Consider the following 21,039-nt stretch of genomic DNA (forward strand, 5'->3'; position numbering starts at 1 on the left):
CAGCTTGCAAAAAAAAAAAAAAAAACCACCACGTTGAATATCTCCAAAAACCGGATCCGCTGGTCTGAGACTAAACACAAATTCCTTCCACTGCCACCACGAACAAGCCTCTTCGTCCTGCATTCGCCAAACATGAGCCCTCGCTCTTTATGGTTAAGAGCCAGTTGGCCTCGGAAAATAGGTTTTAACTCCTGGGGATGCCAAGGAATACAGATTTGATGGGCAGATGGCTTTGGCAGGCAGGGTTGGAGACTGTTTAGCCGCTGACCATTGAAATGTATTTGTGAATGGCCGCTTCCTTCATCCGAGCGCCCTTAGCCGAGCAGTGCAGATGATGAAAATAAAATTAATTGCTATGCGACGGGTTTTAAATAAACGCTGGTATTTATCCGAACGGGGGCGGGGGCTTGGGGTAAGGGATAAGGCGAGCAGGGGGATTATAACGGCTACAAAACCAGTACGGATGCAGACCAGTGTGGTCACCGCAGCGCTCACAGTTGTTTCCCTGTTTCGGGGGACGATGCTGGGGAGATGTCCCTTGCGAGCCTCCAACACTGCTCCCAGCAGCCTTGTAAGGAGCTGAGCATTAAAGCATCCCACGTGCTCTCAGAGCCAATACCAAGCGTTAAAAAGGCAGCAGGCAGGCAGGGAGCTGCTGTCGTGCTTAGGACTAACTCTGCAGAGTCCCAGGCGAAGGCAGCCGACGCCAGGACCGTCTCCATCTTAATTGCATCCTTGACGATGGCATGCCGGCTCAGCCTTCTCCACTGGGGAGAGCCATGCTGCAGCTCGTGTGGAAATCTGAAATGTCCAAGGCTGCCAAAGCGTTTCTTCCGTTCAACCACTGATTTTTTGAGGACCTGCCATCTCGGCTACCAGTTATGGCCAGCACACAGGGGCTTGCTTACCCCTTCTGAGCCGCTGTAGTCTCTCGAGCAAACCATTTGCAGGCAATTCCTCCTCTTTGTGCCTGTTGAATTTCCATGTTATCCGTTTGGAGCCATATGTACCCAGCCTGCTATCCAGAGGTAATGGTCCTGGCTCCCCGTGCTGCCGGAGCCATGCGTGGTCCTCAGCTTCTTCATCCACACATGCGTCCTCTCCCAGCATAGCAACGATGGACACGCATAAAGAAAGGCCAAACAAAACCGTTTGGTGTGGGCACCTCTTTTACTCGGTAATTCGCTTTTTAGCTTTTTTTGCTCTCTTAGAAATTCCCGATACGCTTAAAATGATGCACTGCAAACCAATGCCATGTTGGTACAGCAGAGGTGGCAAGCAAGAGGAGCAAGTGGTGCTGTAGGCCAGGCTTATCAGGAGCTCCTTAGGTCTTCAGAAAAAAAAATCTCCTGCTATTTCTTGCCTGCCTGACTTCCCGCTGCTGAGCTGGGACTAACCAAGTCTTCCCTGGTTTAGCGTGGAAGTAGCATAGAAAACACAGAAACCTGGGATTTTCCTGGGAACCAAAGTCATGTTATCTAACTGTTCATGAAAACTTTCAGCTGAAACATGCCTGTTATTGAAAGAGATTTAGAGGCGTGAGTTGGTACTAGGTTGTGTTAGATGCCAAGAAATTGGCTTCCCTTTTGTGGTGGGGAGACCCACAGAGTCCACCTGCCAAGGGCCAGGGTGTTTGGTGGGACAGAAGATGTGTTGACCAAACAGGACCATGCAGGAAAGGATGTACTAACGACTTCCTTTGACTTTCCAGGCGACAGCAGAGACTTCCCGGTGGGAACAAGTCTCAGCAGCACGCAGATCATCAGCAAGGTGGCACCAAACACAACAGGGACCACCAGAAACTCTACCAAGGAGGCCAGGCCCCTCACTCCTCAGGCAGGACAGGCCACCACGGCTACAGCCAGAACCGGAGATGGCACCACAACCAGAAGCACTCACCCAACGACAAAGAAACGCACAGAAACGCCAAAGAGACTGAGAATTTGAAAATCGAGGACACCTCCATCTGCACAGTGCATATTCCCGTGGAGACACACCGGGGCCCAGAGGCTGTGGAGAAGCAGTCTCAGCAGTACATCCAGGAGTCGGAGACCAAGCGGAAAGACAGTATTCACGAGCGCATTGGGGAAAGACCCAAGATCAATTTGCTTCAGTCTTCCAAAGACAGGCTGCGGAGGAGACTAAAAGAAAAGGTACTATTTCTTAGGGGAATGTTGAGTTTCCCTTTTTCCAAGAGTCTGGCTGTTGGCCATTCTCCTTACAAAGGGTGGGTTGGGCTCAAGGGACCTTTCCATGAATGCACCCAATTTATCTTAATCTCCCAGCGTCAACACTTCTCTCAAAGTGTCTTCATGCTTCTTCAGGAGGCCTTTTATTGACATAATGCTCGCCTCCTTGGTTGAGGTTGAGGTTGAGGTTGCTACCAGCGTGTGTTCTCCAAGAATGACTGGGAACTCTCCCCCTACCCACGCAAAGGCCCTCGGAGAAGGCTGGTGCACGCGTGAGCTGCAACGCGGGTGCTCCTTTCCCGGGGGCTGATCCCAACTGACTGCCTCCCGGTCTGCAGAGCTCATCGGCTTTGTAAAGAGGTCTAAAAAAGGCAATTTGTCTCCACAATTACAGACCTTTGACTTCTGAGTGCTGAATAGTTGGAGTCAGCTACTTAAAAGTTGATATCCATTTATCTCAGCAATGAATTGAAACGCCCTTATCTTTCCCCCTTCCTTCCAACAACCCAACAATAACAAAACTATTGCATGCAAGTGACGGAGGAGAAATCCTTTTTGGAAACAATATTCAGCCGTAGATTTCTGAGGAATTCGGAGATGATATCTTCATTTGCCCCCTGTGAAACTCAGATTCTTTCTCTTGAGATTCTTTTGTCAGACTGGAAAATGAGTCCGTGGGGGTATCTCCAATGAGATTTCCAAAATGTGTAGCAAAAATAACCTGAACATATACAATTCCATGGGAGTGCATGTTGGAAATGTATACCTTTGAATGCATGCGCATTTACTATTTATGTATGTGGCAAGAGGGGGACGAAGAGATTTTGTTAGTTATTTTTATGTTCTTTAAAGCAATGGGAGTATAGCAGAGGCTTTCAGAGTATTCATTTTAATGCTTTCTCTGCGAATTTATAGTCTTATAAGACATCACATAAGCACCCACTCGTGGGTGGATGTAGTCAACACGACTGGCCTCCTGATGGGAGTTTTGGACAACTCCAACTGCCGGTTGGCGTTGGGGTTGTCCAAACAATTGCCACAGGTTTGTATTGTGTAGCACATTTCCAGATTGAACTAGAGGAGGAGAAGGGACCAGACCTTACTCTGCCTTACTCTGGGGGAAAGGAACAAATGCATAATTAAATGTTGAAAAGAAGCAATAAATTCTATGGTAATGATGTGAAGTGAAAAGCGTAACAGCGAAGAGATGGAAAAGTTAAGAGTTTTTCTAATGCCGGGATCATGTGACATCTTTGAGCTCAATTTAGATCGTTAAATATATATTAAAAAGTAGATATTTTTGTAGGATTGTTATCTGGGCATTTTGCAAACATCAGTGCACTTTCAAAATAGAGGCAAAAAAATGTCCATTATCACCATGTTGTAGACACCCCCAGAAACCTGTTCAAGATGCCGAAGGCAGTCAGGGGTGGTCAGACCTTGGTATCCCAGCTCAGGACCCTTGGGCACATCTTCTCCCTGAGCCTAGGGGGTGGACTCTGGGATTGAGTGCTATGGGAAATGGGGAAAGAGAACGTTTCTGGGGAAGGACTCATTCACTTGTGGTTTTCAATGCTGAGATGAGACCATTGTGCCTCTAAAAGATGCTTTGATTTTTTCTGTGTCTGTTTGTGTGTCTCCTCAATCCCCTTCCCCCTTCGCTGTTTGTGGAAGGACAAGGGCTGATATGTCTGTTTTTTCCTTGTGTAACAGACGCCTTGTCTTTCCCTTTTCACGGACCAGGACGAAGTCACGGTGGAAACCACCAATCCTGAAAAGAACAAAATGGACAAATTAATTGAAATCCTCAACAGCATGAGGAACAACAGCAGTGACGTTGACTCCAAGCTCACCACCTTCATGGAGGAGGCCCAGAATTCTACCAACTCTGAGGAGATGCTGGGGGAAATAGTCAAGACCATCTACCAGAAAGCGGTGACGGATCGCAGCTTTGCTTCCACGGCAGCCAAGCTCTGTGACAAAATGGCCCTCTTCATGGTGGAAGGAACCAAATTCCGGAGTCTGCTCCTCAACATGTTGCAGGTAATGAGCTAAAATTAGTTGGTTAGATGTCTGCAGCTTCACCCCGCCTGATCTTACCATGCATTTGGACAGGAGCTGAGCTGTTACCAAATTCCTTTTGAAGTGAGTTGATGAGAGGAGAACAGAAGTGTACCTGCGATTTTGTCTGTGCACATCTTTAATGGTTACCATAGATAACGTGGCACTGAGGGCATTGTCAAGTTGCTCTTCATTCCCATTTAATGAGCTGTACGTGGAATTATGGTATCTGACACCAGGGCCCATCTGTGAAATGAGTGGGTTGCTTGTGGCAGCATCCCCATGGCATGAAGAGAAGTGAACTTGGAGGGTCTTACAGTGGAGGGTCTATGCTGCTCTTTTCGGCTGAAGTCCATCTCAGCACCAGAGATACCGAGTTAAGTCATGGCCCCTGCGTAGGCTGTTGGTTGCATCACCTGGCTGAAGGGCTCGCTCCTGGTTTCTGATTGCAACCCAGACAGAAATAGTTTGTGTATGTGCTAATTATTCTGAGTGACTTGTTTATTGGTATACAAAGTACTGGTTGATTGTTCTGCTCCAAAACCATCAGTGACAGCAAAGTTGGGGGGGAGGAAAAGGCAGTGACTCGCATAACTGGTCCATGATAATGGTGTATGATGGGGAAACAGGACTGTCCTCACCTGCCCGCGGTCTGCTGGGGGGAGCATGTTTTACTGTACCGCCGCCATGCAAGGGGGGTTTGCTGTCTGGGGAGGGTGTCACATGGACCTCCATCTTTCTGCCTCTTTGGAGACAGGACGTGTAGAGCTGAAACCATGAATTTCCATCCATTTAATTTGCATTTCCATTTGGCCATTCCCTCACGTGTCATCTGCGGCACGTACAAAGCTCTTGTTTTGTCTCTCTGTTCTCGGCACGTGTTCGGTGCCCAGCATCGCTCCAGTTTTTGGCACATCTGCTTGACCTTCTTGCTCTTGCCAGACCTCTCCCTTGGATGCTGTGCCTTGTCTGGGCCAAGTCGCCTTTTGGGCAAGCCACATGTGGTTGTTACCCATGCTTCTGGTCCTGCGGTGGAGGAGGTCTTGCAATGAGATTGTTGTTTCTTCCTGCTCTCCAAATACCTTCTCGTGTCTGTTCAGCGGGCAAAGGGCTGCCACTCATATTTGCAGGGATGGGAGAGAAGAAGCTGTCTTCTTCTGCCACCTCCACCGCCGTCGCTGTCTGTGGGCAGCAGCATCCAGAATAGCAGTGCTCGCTGGGAATATTGGGAATTGGATTTTTTTTTTCACTCCCCCCCCCCCCAAGAAAATGGCAATTGATTGAAATGGAAACTTGGCCTAGAAATACATATTTTCAGGAAAATGTTTCTGGCAATGGATTTTCATATGAAAATGAGAGGGAAGGTGATAGCCAGTAGTCTGGTAGGCTTGGATATCTACCAGATTCAGGGCTTTTAGGTTTGCTGTGTGAGCAATCAGCCTTTCACCTTGGGCAGGTCTTTCCTCCATCTCCCTCTGCTTCAGCTCCACGTGATGCCATAGCAGGGAGATGTCCACGTGCCAGGACTACATGCAGAGGTGTGCAGGCTGATGGAGCAGGAAGCTGGAGAAAACCAGGGTGTAGCTGTAATGTTAGAGCCAGGTTTAGAAAGCCCACCTGGATCTGGCCTGGCCTAGGTCCAAGGAGATAGAATCCCAACCAAGATCAGAGCTTTGTGCCGGCAGGTTGTGCGCAGGCAGGGCAAACCCCCCGAGGATGGCTGGGAGGAGATACCTGCCCGGAGAGGTGTTGGAAACGGCAGAGCAGACCTGAGAACCAGTCTGTCCTTGTGGTGTTCTGGCTTTTTTTGCCGTTGAAACAGCCAGGAGCTGCTCAGCAAGCGGCTACAGCGGCTGCGCTGGGCTGAATCCGTGTGGTTTTTCCATCCTGGATAATGATGGGGAAAACACGGGAAACAGGGGTATAAGGAGCAAAATAAAATAATGAAAATCAATATTTAACGTAAACTAAGATAATTCTGCAAAGTCACTGGTCTGGTTTTGCTTTTCTCATTGCCCTGGGTGCGTATCAAACCCAGCATCTCTCCCTGTGCCCACTCCTTCTCTGCTCTCCCCCGCAAAGCCCTTGGGCACAACACACATCTGCCCATCGTGTGTACCAGGCAGTGATTTTTTCCTGATTGATTTATTTCCAAAGCGATTATAAAGCAGGAGGAGACAAATTGTGGTCAACATCAGTCCCAGATTTAGCAGCAAAGGGCTGGAAGGGGCTCTAACCCAACCGAGCATCCCACTCCTCCCATGCCAGGTCGCTCTTACATCTTCCTCCATTTGGCTGAGCGATGCTAAGAAATCCAAAATAAAGTCCAGGAGCGATGGCCAGGGAGCAGCAGGGTGTTACCCAAAAATTGAGGATGATGGCAGTGCTTCTGGGTTGGGGAGGAGTCTTCCAACTTGCTTTCTTCTCTTGGCCCAACACTGCCACCCCTACCAACAGACCCAGTAGACTGATAGATACTACAATGTCATCTGCAATAACTGGCTTCATATTCAGCTCTTCATAGCATGGATGTCGGATAAATAATATATCTCATACCTCCAGAGAGTCGCAAGGTGCTTCCCAGGAACATGTAGCCAGTCTCGGCGTGAAGGGCACATGATGTCCGTTGTGGAAGGCTGGGAAGAAATGAAATGTAAAGGGTGAGCAGGGTGTGCGGGTGACTGATTTCATGTGCAAGAGCATAGAAAAATATGCAAAAGGGATTTGCTCAGCCCCAGACTGCACATCTTTTAAAAACGTCTTGATGGGGCAAAAGGTGACAGATCACTACAGGTCAAAAGCAAAGTGCTATGTGAAATTAAAAAATGTAATATTTCCTTTCTGATAGTAAAGGATTTTGACTTTCTCCAAGCACAGGAGTTTTTTCTAACCAAAATCATTGGATGCATTCACATGATTCATGAAATACTTTGGTCAGCCCGAAACTGGGATTTTTTGTGATGCATTTAGGCTTGATAGCCCTGGCTGGAGACAGACCCAGGTATGAAGCGCAAAAGACCTGTTGCAGCTGCCTTGATGTGAAATGAAGGGGTTGATGGTATTGATATATGACATATTATCAATATCAATATGATATATTGATATATGGTTGATGATATAACATTACCCAGCTCCAGTCCTGGCCCCTCCACCATCAGATATTTTCCATCAGCCATTTCTAGATAATTTACCATTAATTAAAAAAAAACCAAACCTTTAATAAAACGCTTGCTCCAGAGCTGGATTTATGTCTCTCTAGCACCTTTCAGACTAATCTGATCCCCGGACGTAAGGAGCTCGGCTCGCCGGGCCGGCGAGCTGGGGAATTACTCTGCCGGGGTGTGATAAATCGGGATCAATGTGATCCCCCCTCAGTGCTGCTGGCGCCTGGGGCCGGATCACTCGCCCCCCCATCTGCTCCCGGCAGATGCTCCTGTTTTGTAGAGACTTGTTTGTCCCTTTCTCTTGGGACTGCGATGGCAACAGCTCAGCCCCACCGGAGGATCTCATAAATTAGTGCATTAACCCGTTGAGCCACCCTACCAGCATCCCGGTACCTATAGACAGCATCCCTATACGCCGCTGGACCTTAAAGCAAGCAGCAAGGCGTTTCCCCGCAGAGCAGGCAATAAACTGAATAAACTGCCTTTTTAACCTGGCTCCTCTTATATTTTCAGCTGTTGACAAGGTGCTTGTGCTCGGGGGCTGCACATGTTCGCAGCTTATCTCAGGGGACTTGTTTTGATCCCAAAACAGCTGCCAGTGCCGCGGCATGGGAATACTGTCATGTCATCCCCCTCCCTGCAGGCAGCTCCTCTAAAGAGCATCCCCCCCGGCCGGCGTTGCACCATTTCAGGCTCTAAGGGGATCTATCGGGAAAACTCTGGTTTGAATTTATCCCTCCCTCTGTGTTTTGGTCCCAAATCTTGGCTGCGTCTTGAATTTGGGTGCTGCGAACCTTTCGGGATGCTGAAGGGAGACGCGGAAAGGGGACTCATGGGGTGGGCAGCTGGTCAAGCTCAGGGAGATGCTGCCATGTGGGGGCTCAGCACTGAGGGGGGTCATTTGGGTTTGATTTTCTCCTCATTGAGCTTGGGTTGGTGTTTGGTACAAGAAGCTATTTTGGGCTGCGCAAGCCCTTGGGATGGACCTGGCCGAATTGGGCCCAGGGAGCTTGGGTGGATGGGGGCATGCAAGAACATCTTGGTGGACACATGTATGGTTTCTTCACCCCTCTAGAAATACCTTCTTAATTAATAAATTGAAAGTAGGTCTCCGGCGAGAGGTTTTTGCTTGTCATGGTTTCGCTCACTGGCTTGTACTGGCTGCGGTGCTTTTTCTGTGGGGGGGTGTTAAGCAATGTGCCACAAACCCTTCACATGTAACATAAGTTGGAGTATTCCTCTGTTGAAATGGCCGTGCTCTTTATAGCAGAGCTGTGTCTGCATCTGAGCTATGCAGAGCCAAGTGTATTATTAGAGTGGACATCACTGGGGCTGTAATTGTACACTGCTCCCCTTAGCAACCGCGGCCAACAACACATCAAACAGAAGGCTGATACCTTCTTTTAATAAAAAAAAAAAAACCAAACCAAAAAAACCCCACCACGAAGTACACATCTCGACACAGGGCAGCAGAGCCCGCTGCAGAGCGCGCGCCGGCCTCCAGCCAGAGCCAGCGCCTGCTACGTCCCTGCCGTTGGAAATGCCTTGGTGCCGGTGGAGAAGGGCTATTTCTGTTGCAAACCCTGCTGCATACCCTCTTGTTGCATACCCCGTTGCATACCCTGTTGGATACCCTATGGCATACCCTATTGCATCCCCTAATGCATACCCTATTGGATACTCTACGGCATACTCTATTGCCTCCCTTAATGTATACCATAACGTATACCAAATTGTATACCCTAACGCACACCCTAATGCATACCCAGTGGCATACCCTATTGCACACCCCATCGCATGCCCACGCAGGGTTTCTTCGTCACCTTAGTTTAACCTCTGGAGGCCTCAGGGATGGCCCTTTCTTGGTTCGGTGCTGTGCTTCGCTCTGGCTGTGGAAACTGGAGTCGAATCCCGTGGGTTTTGGCAGAGGTCGCGCTTGGGTTTCAGTGGACTCGGCTGGGTTTGAGATGGTCGGTGTGACCACTTCTGGAGGGGTCAACCAAGATGGTCGGCATAAATGCTCGTAAAATGAAACCTCCTGTTGTCAGCCCAGGCGGAGGATGGAAGAGGCAAATTTAGGTTGGAACCCTTCCTGGGATGTAGATACAGGACGAGAGGAAACGGCCTCAAGTTGCGCCAGGGGAGGGTTAGATTGGACATGAGGAAAAATTTCTTTACTGAAAGAGTGGTTAAACATTGGCACAGGCTGCCCAGGGAAGTGGTGGAGTCCCCATCCCTGGAGGTATTTAAAAGAGATGTAGATGAGGCGCTTAGGGACATGGTTTAGTGGGTGGTGGTGTTGGGTTGACGGTTGGACTCGATGATCTTAAAGGTCTTTTCCAACCTTAATGATTCTATGATTCTATGTTGCGGCACTGGGTACTGGAGAATCAATTGGGGTGCAAAGGGAAGTGTTTACCATGCTGAGCATGAGGATTTGGGAGGAATGAGCTGAAATCCCTCCTTTCCCGTAGGCTTCCTCATCATTTGAGCAGATGACTTAACCACCCAGTGATAGCAGCCCTTTCTGCATCGTAGGGGTTGTGAGGATAAAGACACCAAGAGGATGCTGTGAGAACTGGGACATGGAAGTAATACACATGGTTAATGCTGAAAGGCAGATTTTTTTCCCCCTTAACATGATTAAGGTCTGGGTCTTCAGCGGGGAACGGTTTGTGGTTTGACAGAGGTAGAGGCAGGAGGATCCGAGCACGGCTGGAGAGCATCTGACCTGTACGCCATGTCCCGCATTGACTGCAAAACCCATTGGCCCTCTTTCCGTGGCTGTTTTTAATTTAATTTAATTACAGATGGCCCAGTTCATGCACAGAAAACACAGTGGTACCACTTGTCTTGGGAAAGGCATTGCCCAGGGGACATCAGAGAGGTTGCTTCACTGAAAGATGGGGGGAAAAAAGGTCCCAAGGTCCCTGGGGCAAACCCTAAAGCCATGTCGCGAGTGCCACAGCAGTGAGGGTTTGCGCGCTCAGCTCCATGCGGCAGCACCACATCCATCTCTTTGATCTGTGCATGAGCCCAGCGTCGCTGCCTTTGGTTTCTCTCCCAGAAGAGTTTGATGAGCTCTTCCCAAGGTGAAGTGGTGATTCAATGGGGAAAGCCTCCTCGGCTCAAGCTGCTCCCCACCGCTCTTCTCGGAGGATGAGGGACGTCTCGGTGGTGAACCTCAGAGCTGATCTGTGCATGGGCTCTGCCAGCGCCGCAGAAGCCCAGCACAGGCAGGGAAATAGCAAATGATGCTGTCCTTGTATAAACACCTTCATTTGGGGGTTTGCAGAAACTTGCAGAGCTTGGAAACCTTTCTCCTTACATTTCTGCGCTGATGTTGACAGCGCTGTCCTGGTTTTGTAAACCGTGGTGGGACACACCAACGAAAGCTGCCTGCGAAATGCAGCTTTGCAGATGGGATTTATTTTCTATACACCCAGGGAATTCTAAATTCATGCACACATATATACGTTATATGTATGTATACAGGCTTGGAGGGGGACGGGGAGCGCAGCCCCGCGGGTGGCTCCGAGGAGCATCCCTAGCTGCCTGCATCCTCCTGCTCTCAAGCACGGAGAAAAGGAGGAGCGGGAAGGAGACGAGTTCCCTCTCGTTTGCCCCAAATCGTGTCTCTGAAGATGCTCTGTAATTCTGTAACAAGGTGTTTATTGTTTTATTTTTATTATTATTTATTATTTTATATTTTTATTATTTTATTATTGGTTTGGATTTATCATTTTATATTTTTATTATTTTATTATTTTATTGCTATTTTGCGTAGTCATCCGGGGCCAAACGTAACCCGTGCAAGTGTGGGCAGAGGGATGGAGAGGGAGCCAGGGGAGCGGGCTGGCACCCTGCCCGCGCTGGCAGGTGAAGGGCAGAGCCGGGCATCAATTAGAGCTGGCCCCGCCGTTACCCGTGAGTCTGGCCAAGCCATCGCCGTCTGCCCGTAGTAATAACGCTCGCCCGGCTTTGCCGTCGAGGTTACGGGAGCCACTGGCAGACAGGTCCCATGCGGGTCTGTGAGTCATTGGAGAGCCCCGGATTAAATATCGAGCTGTGTGCTTTAAACTTGCCGCTTTTCCCAAGCGGAGCGATGGCTGTAGGAGCCGTCCGGCTCCTTTGCAGCCTTTCCATGATGTGGGAACGTGGCAGGGGCGAGGGAGTGCTGGGCATCTCCTCCTTGGAGGCCGATGGTAAGATGAGGGCGGGTTTAATGGAGCGCAAAAAGGGGTTTAACCCAAGATCTGGGGTTTTAATGGAGTGCAAATAAAAGGCAACAATTTCCCACTCATAGGAAGGAGGGGATGAGGACAGGAGCTGTGCCCCACAAGCACTAGGAGCCCTCCGAGCTGGGAATAGCTGAGCCGGACCCCAAATTAAATCAGCTGCGGGGTTGCACTGCACATCAGTCCTCAGCCCGAGCCCAGGGGTGGGTTTCAAGGCTCGCAGCCCCTTGAGGAGTTGAGTTGCAGCTGGAGGTGGCCACAGGGCCACCGACGTACCAGTGGGCATCACAGGGGATGCATCGTCCCCATTGCCCTGCAGGTAGCTGGGGGCTAGAGTCTGTCCGACGCAGCCACGCTCATGGCTCTGCACAGAGAAGGTGTTTAGTTTTGAGTAGCAGGGCATGGTGCAGTTGAGAGATTGATGGGGAGCAGGACTAAGCTGCAAAAAAAACAAAAAAAAGTCTTAGAATGTAAAGAACGACATATTCGACTTGAATTCAATGTGCTGGTAAGATTTTACATTGCAATGCTCAGGTGTGTCATGAAAAAATAGCCATCACCTTTACTCCGTAAATAAGTTGCGTGTGGTTTCTCCTGGCTCCTTTCCACCCTGGAGGGGCCGAGGCTGCAAGGTGGGGACCAGCCCCTGCTCCGGCGCGTGGTGTGACCTCAGGGGTGGTACTTGGTGTCCCATCATCTCCACTGACCAGTGGATGCCCTATCTGGGCATTTCCCAGTGGTGGTGGGACTCAGCGGAGGTTCCTCTTGGTCCCGCAGGCTGGTGGTGAGCAATGTCAGGAGCATCCCCGGCTGAGCTGCTGCCTGCTGCTGCTGCCTGCTTCTGCTGCCTGCTGCTGCTGCCGCCGCAGCTGCTGCCTGCTAAAAGCCCAGCCAGGTTCAGACCAGGGGACTTCGGGTGGTGGGACCCGTGCACACCCTGTGCATGGGCTGCAGCGCGCAGGCAACGCGGAGCAGAGGCTCCGCCGGGCTCTAGGTGGAGACTGCAGACTGTGCAGCCTGCCTGCAGCCTGCCTGCAGCCTGCCTGGAGCTCTGGGCCAGAGCCAGGCAGCGGGCTACCGGTGGGGTGGGCTCCTAGCTGCTCCCAGCCATTGCTGGTGGGTGAGGATGCTCGGGGCCAGGTAGGGTCCCCCTGGGGCTTTGGTAGGAGAGGCAGGAAAAAAAAAAAAAAGCCTCAAAATCCATTTATCCATTGACTGAGAGGTGAGGAAATGCCTGAGGACCCCCCTCCACCCGCTACGCTGGAGGTAGGGGGGGGCACTTCAGCATTGAGATCCCCTCAGACCGGGCTGGACTGGCATCAGCTCTGGCTTCCCATTTTCTCTTGAAAGGCTCAAATCCAACCCCGGGATGCGGGAGCACGTTCCTGCCAGCCCAGGCACTCAGCCGGCCTATGGCACCCTCCGCCAGACCATCTGCTCCTGCTTGCTCTGGCATAAATACAGCTCAGGCTGCTGCAGCTGCCCCGAGGTGGGGATTTTGGGATGCTGCGGGGTTGGAAGATCCCTGCTGCCGGTACCCGCAGCTGCCCTGCCATCCCCAGCCCTGCTCTTAGCTGCTTCCCTTCGCCTCGCCTGGGGACAGGATTTTCAGAGGCTCACTGGGACCCTGTGATGCATCGGGACCATGGGATCCATCTGCCTGGGACCCATCCTGCAAACCCCCCGCATCCCCCAGTCACTTTGCTAGGGTATGAAACATCCTTGTGGCAGGGGAGCATGCGGGGATGCCACCTCCTGAGCCAAGGCCAGAGCAGACGCAGGCACCAGAGTCAGCCCAGAGCTGGGGTTTGGGTAGAAGGATGTTGGAGGGGGCAGCACCTCTTTTTCTTTCCTGAGAAGGGGGGAAATGGGGTAGCTTGTGCCTTGCCTATCCCTGGCATCGCTCGGCTGCAGGCAGGCGGGATACAGGGGATGCTCTTGTGCTCACCAGCCAGGCTCCTGCAGGAAATCTCTTTTTTTTAAAAGGATTTCTAGCTGACCCACAAGAATTTATACCAAATTTTAGTTTCCAGCTACGTGGGCTTGATTGTTGTGCTCAAGCACAAGCGGCTTTTGACTGGTCTTTACAGCTGACCTGCCACGGTGGCACCCTGGAGGGACGGTCCCGTGGGACCTGCAGCGTGGGTGTCACAGCATGGGCACCTTCAGCATCCCCCGGCCAGGCTTAGGCTCAGTTTTTTCCACCACTGGATGTTTTTGTGTGTACCTACCTGTCAAAATCTGGATTTGGAGAATCAATGCAGCCGTGGAGTCCACATCCCCTTTACCTCCCCCGTGGGTATCGTTTTGCACAGCCTCATCTTCTCCTGCTGCTGACACTTAAACAAGCAAATGCAAAATGATGACATGAGGTGGCTTTGGTGGGAAGAGTCCCGAGAGCGGAAGAGCTGGAGGATACACGGCGGGTGAGAAATGAGATGCATGAGGAGTGTTTCAGGTCCGTGTCCCACGCCTGGCCGGTAAACAGGGCTGATACTGGTACAAAACAGAAGTCTCCGAGTCTTGAGGACAGGAGCAAACGAAGCATGGCTGGGTGATGCTACCTCATCGTCACACGTCCTCTGGTCTCACCAGTGGTGCTGCCACCCACGGGGTCCCCCCCATGCTCTCCCTGCTCGCCGAGCATCCAAAACCAGTGCTTCCTTTTCCCTTCCCGGTGATAAATTCCTCCACTTTTCTTTCTTTCTTTCTTCCTTTCTTTTTTTTTAATTACTATTGCTCTGCATATTATTTTTTTAATAAAGAGGGGGTGGGAGGAGCGTCTCTGGCAGCGCTGGGAACCCAAACCCAGCGATATCACCTCCAGTCCAGGAGCAGCAGGAACTGAAAGCGAAGACAGCGAGAGCAAAGTGTGCACCGGCTAAGGAAATAGTGTCAGGCTGGAAAAACAAAACCTTTCCATTTCTGCTTCGTTAATAAGAGTAAGGTGTGTTTCCTTGCGTCTCTTTAACATTCCAGCCCATGCCATCCAGTGGTCTTACACGGTGATGCTCCTAGTCAGCCGCTCTGCCAATATGCTGCAAAATATGCCATGGTAATCATGAGCATCCCTTTAGAGAGAGGAAGTTTGGAGGGATCGAGGGGTTTTGCAGGTTAATGTTGTTTTCTGCAACTCTTTTCTGTAAGCTCAGCTTTTCTGGCGCGGACGGGCAGCTTCAGAGGCGTTGTAACGTGCTCCGTACCTGCATGCTTCAGGGGATGAGCAGAAAAGTTTAATGCATCTTTTACATCCATTTAAAAAATAAATAGCCAAATACATTTGCTATAGCAGAAGCTCCCTGGCTTCATAGGATTTGTAAATATTAGCCCCTGAGAAAGATTTTCCGAGCTCTTTTGTGTAAATAACTTTTTTTAGCAGACTGGTACTTCACCTCCAAGTCTCGGCTTTCGGTGGTCGTTTGTCCCCCATCACAGGGAGCCTGGAGCTGCATTTCCAACGGGGAGCTCTGGCACCAGTACCCGATGCCCGTCGGATGCTTGGCCACGGCAGTGGGAGAGACGGGGTGAAAAGCAGGCGGAGAAGATAAGAGGGTTGTCAGCCCCTTTGCTTTCCAGCATGTTTGCTCAGCGACGTTGAGTGCTGGGCCGGAGCCACCACCTCCCTGCAGACTAAACAGTTGCAATGTTTTCTCCCATGACCAAAAGAATTTAGAAAAGGGTCCCGGTATGAAACTTTACACGAACTCTGGGTGCCACGAATATCTCTGGCTGGGAGTCTGTTAACTCTTCGGGTTCCCTCCTTGCCCGTGCAGTTCAATCTCTGGGCAGATGAAGGGAAAACCCATCCCACGACGAATCTGGCCGGCTGCCCGCAGGACCCCTGCTGCTCTCCCACCCGCCGCATTTTCATGCATCCATCTTTCTTTTTTTTTTGCTCTCTTTTAAAGAAGAAAGCCAAGATCTTTGGCCATAATAGAGCCCTGGAGTCCTCAGTACAAGACAGACACGGACCTGTTGGAGCAGGTCCAGAGGAGGCCACAAAAATGATCAGAGGGCTGGAGCACCTCTGCTATGAGGACAGGCTGAGAGAGTTGGGGTCGTTCAGCCTGGAGAAGAGAAGGCTCCAGGGAGACCTTATTGCAGCCTTTCAGTACTTGAAGGGGGCTTATAAGAAAGATGGGGACAGACTTTTTGGTAGGGCCTGTTGCAATAGGACAAGGGGGAATGGCTTTAAACGAAAAGAGGGGAGATTCAGACTAGATAGAAGGAAGAAATGTTTTACGCTGCGGGTGGTGAAACACTGGCCCAGGTTGCCCAGAGAGGTGGTGGATGCCCCATCCCTGGAAACATTCCAGGTCAGGTTGGACGGGGCTCTGAGCGACCTGATCTAGTTGAAGATGTCCCTGCTCGTTGCAGGGGGGTTGGACTAGATGGCCTTTAGAGGTCCCTTCCAACCCAAACCATTCTATGATGATTCTATAACGCCCCATGCCTCTTGGACCTGTTTGTGGCCATCTGTGTGCATTGAGGTCCATCCAAAGGTTGTCCGCGTCCCTGCGCCGCCCAGCTCGGGGACTTCCCCCACAGGGGCAGGTTTCAGGGATGGAGGAAGCCACCGGGGCTTCATTCATCCATCAGTCCTGGCTTGCAAGAGAAGCAGAGGTTGAGCATCAGTGTCTTGCACTCCACAGCCAGCTCAGCAGATTGATGGTCCCACCCCATGGTGAAGGACCACCAAGCATGTACTCACGAGAAAGGTCTTAGCATCCTGCAGGGGAAGCGTCCTGCTGCCAGCTCCCTGGCACCCAGGAAAACCCCTCCTAGGACTTGAGACGGTGTAAAGCAGGAGCGCCCAGGCAGAAAAGCTCCTGACGGCAAACGGGATTAGCTGCCTGCTTTTTTTTCCCTGCCTGGTTTCATTCATCTGGGGGCAGGCTGGCATTTCAATGGGCGCAGCTTCACTTTGAATGCAAGCTGCATTCCTCCAGCCACGGTGCCTGGACGAAGCAGCACCTGCCCCCATGGCCACTTTTCCTCCTCTTATATCCCTCTTTGCAAACTTGGCCCATCCCCATAGACCCCTCGGCACCTCCGCCTTATAAAGAGGACATGTGCAGAGCTTAAAATAAGAATGCAGCCTGCTGGTAAAATCCAGCTTGTCCCTGGTGCATCCCCCCCCGGGCTGCAAGGCTGGGCATCTCTGGCTGCGGCATTTGCAAGCGGGATCCATCCATCAGCCTCCGTCGAGGTGCCAGTCATCACCCCACGTTGGCACTGGGCGTGGGATGGGTGTTTTTTCAGGCATAGAAGTGACCTCTGAGCAAATGCTGGGGATGGTGTTGGGGCTTAGACCTTGCCCCGATGCAGGGAAGGGCTTGAAATCTGCCCATCAAACCATCCCCACCCATATAAAACAGCCCTTATACACTTACTTGGGGGATTTCTTCAAACCAGCATGGTTTTACACTGAGCTCATGCTTTGGGAAACGCGGCCCGTGGGCTGGGAGATTTATATTAATATATTTTTCCATGCAGCGGGGGTGCCAGTGCTTCTGCGGATGCTGGGATGGGCAGGGATCCGCTGTGCTTGATCCCCTCTCTTCCTACCACCTCCGTGTAGCGGGGAGGGGATTGCTGGCCCGGGGATGGGATGCTCTTGGGGACATGGATGCTTTGCCCCCGCCTCGGGGAACAGCTGCCCAGGAGAGGGTGCACAGTGTCTCCCAACATCCAAAGGTGACCCGAGGTTTTCCCATGCACGCTTGCAAAGGCAAAGGGCACGTCACTGCCTCAGGGTTCCCACAGTACCAGGACTTAAACAAATGTAACGAGGATCTTCTGCAACACTCCAGAGGAGCAAGCCCGCCGAGCGGGAGCTGCCTCCTCCGGGCATTACAGCCATGGGGTGTCTGCAGGGCCGGGTCAAACGGACACCCCGGCTGCTCTGACGACAAGCCATCAAGGATATTAATTTGTATTTCTTCGTGGTCCCTTGTCTCCCTGCCAGTCCCTCTCCACGGGACTGAGAGGTTGGCTTCTGGCTCTCGAAGGTATCATTGGTTCCCTATGTCCCTGTGTCCTGCCGTTTGCCCGTGTCCCTCTGCTCGCTGTAAGGTCTGGCTGGGGCAGGCGATGCCGTTTTGCTGTGTGTTTGTGTCCAGATTCGTGGGATAACAGGGCTTTAAAGCGGTGATAAACTGCTGTTACCCAGCTGAGCTGACACCCTGCCACGTGTTTGGGAATCCAGAAAGGTGCTAGGTAGGAAGGGAGGCAGTAAAAATTAGGTAATGAGGAAGACAACTCTGTCACCTGGGTACCACTGGAGGAAGTGCTGGCAAGCATCCTCTGGAGAAGCAAGCGGAGCTCCCAGAGCATCCCGCTCTCTTTTCCAGAGTATTCCTCCTCTGTGCATTATCCCGCTTGAAAATTATTTGGAGAGATACTCCTGCGATAACGTGGTATAGGCCTTGGTAACTCAGCGGAGTTGCGAATGTGTTCTGATGGAAATGATGTTTGCTCCAATTCAGCAGTAAGCTCTGCTGACCTGTGGGACACGATGTCTTCCCAGGACGTGGCCACATCTCAATTCTGATGTTTTCCCCTCCATGAGAGAAAAGTAGAAGGAGATAACAGGAGACCAGGGGATTTCCTTTGGGCTGCCCCTTCTCCCCGCTCTGCTTTCTCTGTGCTCAGAGGGTCATTAAAGAAGATTTTTTTACACCAGGACAAAATAGTGTTTGCTGTTCGTGGTGTGCAGACCACGCTACTTCACCCTCGCAGTCATCTCAGAGCTTCCACTGAGACAGTGCTTCAAGATCTCTAGCAACTGCTAGGTTAACAGCAACGCTTTTCTGTTTGCACATCCATCATTATGCTCCCACCTGGGTGCTTTAAACCTCAACTAAATCAATAATTAACTGCTTGCACCTCTGCAGCCCCCGAGGACCTCAGGGACATCGCCGGCTCAAGCTGTGAGATGTCCACATCGGGTGGGTAATTGCCTTTGATCCCAGATTTGGAGCCAGACGGAGAGGTCACGGCAAGACCAGGAGGCAGGAGGTTCAAGTGACCACCCGCTTGCTCACCTCGGGGCGTTTGGAGACACTGGAAGTACCCGCAGCTGCTGTTGGCTCTGGTTATCAGCTGCCTTGGTTACCTAAACCCGAGGAATTTAAAATTCATGGCTGTTCCTGATCCTGGGAGTTTGCTCAGCATCTCCTTTAGAAGAACCAGGAGTTTTCTGACCTTACTTTCCCCTTCCTGCCCAAATCCTTCTGAGAGGAATAAGCACTATTTGTGTCTGTCCGATGGCTGCAGGATCTTTGGTGAGTTGTTCTTGTAGAATTGGTCAGTGGCATTTAATGCAAGTTATATATCATCTGGTGGTCGGTTGATGGGTGGTAGGTGCCCACAGGGTGGTGGTCACAGTCCTGGTAACCTGGACCTTCACCATGCGATGCATTTTGGAGACATCTGTGATTAGAAACTTTCACAGAGCTGTGGCCATCATGAAACCAGGTCCGCGCTGAAGGCCACCGGTAGGATTTGCTGCTCTTCCCAAAGTGGCCAAATCACCCCGAGAAGAAGCCGGTGCACGTTCATCTGGTGCAGATCCAGCTTGGAGGAAACGGCATGATGAAAGTCTGTGGGAGTGAAATGCCTCATGGGTGGGTGAAGCCGGGACCTTTGCGAGGCTGGGCACAGGGTGTCATCCGTAATTTAAAAGCTTTATCTGCTTTGAATGTCAATAGCTCCTTTGTTGGAGTAACAATAATTGCTGTGATTTGCATGTCTCAGTCACACGCCCCAGAGCACTTTGCAGAGGAAGATGAGTAAATCGTTCCCGTTTGCCAGCTGGGGAGTCAGGGTACAGAGGTGATGGGAGCCCACGCAGGACTGGAAATGAATCTCAGTCTCCTGTGCTGCGGTTGCCCAGTCCTGCGTGGAAGCTGTTGGCTCAAAGCAGGTTTTCTATCATCGTCTTACTCTGCTTTGTCTTATTGTCCCTGGGCTGGCAGTAGCATAGGCAGGGTTCGTGTGGTGGGATCTCGGTATGGTTTGGTCCTCAGGGAGCGTCAGTGGGGTGCAGGCAGAGAGGCCTGGAGTGTTGCTGCGAGTGGTTGGAGGAAGAGCAGAGCCCATGAAAGAGCTGATGGTCCCACCTCGTGTCCCACCATCTCTGGTGGTTTAGTACAGCAAAGGAGCTTGTGTAGTGGTGTCCATGTGGAGTGAGATGTTCCCAGTGAAGCTGTGGGTGGTAGCTCTGCTTCAGAGGTGCTCGGTGAGATCCCGAGCATCCATGGGCGGAGGTTTTCGATCACTCCCTGGTGCTTCCACAGGTTTCTCCATCAACCTCCTGAGCTTCTTCTGAATGCCGGTGCTATAAACTACTCATCTCACTGGGTTATACTCCCCAGAAAGCAAAGCTACTCTCCAGAGCCTCCACCAAGCCAGGACCTAAATAAAAATATTATTTAAATTATAAACAGAGAATAATGCAGCATTGTTAAGTGTGCAAAATGTCATTTATTGGAGCCCTTTCTAGGAGGGTTTGGGGAGGGAGCAGGCGGAGGGTGTGCTCCTCCAGAAGAGCGACAAGGGACGGATGCTGTCCCAGCCTCTACCCGCCAGCTCCCTCCTCCAACCCGTTTTATTTGTCTCGGGCCCTTTCCAAAGAGCCATTTAAGGCTCCAGCCTTTTGTAGCCCATTGCCAGTAAGACCAAGTATTTAGCACAGCCTCTCTCAGCTTTTTATATAGTGCCTAGCACTGATATCTAAGCGTTATATATTTTTTTTTGCGCAGTATTTCTGACTCAGTATTTCCTGCCTCCTTGACAATGACTGAGTAAACAGCAGGGCTGCCAGAGGAAGAGCCCTGTGTTTACAGAGCAACAAGCCCAAATGTGTCTTTTTTTTTTTTTTCCATCAGAAGGTGGCGATGCTTAAATTAACCCTCATTTTTATCCCATGCTAAACTTTTGCCCTCTAACTTGCTGCTGACAGAGTCAGCCATGAGTCGGTGGGCCCAGATCTGGGGAAAAGTTATTTGGGACTCGTCTTAAAAAAAAGTGTGGCGAACTCCCAAGGGATGAATTTTCGGCTGCAGCTGTCCGGGCTGGAGCGAGGGCTTAGATCCGATGGCAAAATGCTGCTTCTTGTCCCGCTTGACTCTGCTGCCCACCAAAAATGGTAGAGGATGGATTTTCCTCCTCTCCCATGGAGTGGCCAGTCCTCTTGGCTCTTCCAGCTTGGTCCTGGTCTTGGAGAGGTCTCGTGTCTGGGCCGAGAAAGGACAACATTGCATGAGCTGTATCTACACCGAGATGAGGAGTGGGCTTTCACTTGGGTGCAAGAGTGGAGAGCCCCAAGATAAAGGCCTTTTCTGTTTCCATTGCTGGTAGGAGCTTCAGCCAAGCTTAGAAAGG

The 21,039-nt window shown here is 51.1% G+C and overlaps 1 protein-coding gene across 4 annotated transcripts in view; it reads left to right on the forward strand.

Annotated features, from left to right (window-relative positions):
- Positions 1-21,039, forward strand: part of CTIF (cap binding complex dependent translation initiation factor) — a 145,776-nt gene that overhangs the window by 103,021 nt on the left and 21,716 nt on the right. For 3 of the 4 annotated variants that reach the window (XM_009278440.1, XM_009278442.1, XM_009278443.1), the window contains 2 exons: positions 1,712-2,153; positions 3,903-4,232. In XM_009278440.1, coding sequence (XP_009276715.1) covers positions 1,712-2,153; positions 3,903-4,232 — 772 coding nt within the window. The remainder of the gene's footprint in view (positions 1-1,711; positions 2,154-3,902; positions 4,233-21,039) is intronic. The other variant, XM_009278441.1, reaches the window with a different exon arrangement.

The sequence above is a fragment of the Aptenodytes forsteri genome, unplaced genomic scaffold (assembly GCF_000699145.1).
Source record: "Aptenodytes forsteri isolate BGI_AS27 unplaced genomic scaffold, ASM69914v1 Scaffold178, whole genome shotgun sequence".
Lineage (NCBI taxonomy): Eukaryota > Metazoa > Chordata > Aves > Sphenisciformes > Spheniscidae > Aptenodytes > Aptenodytes forsteri.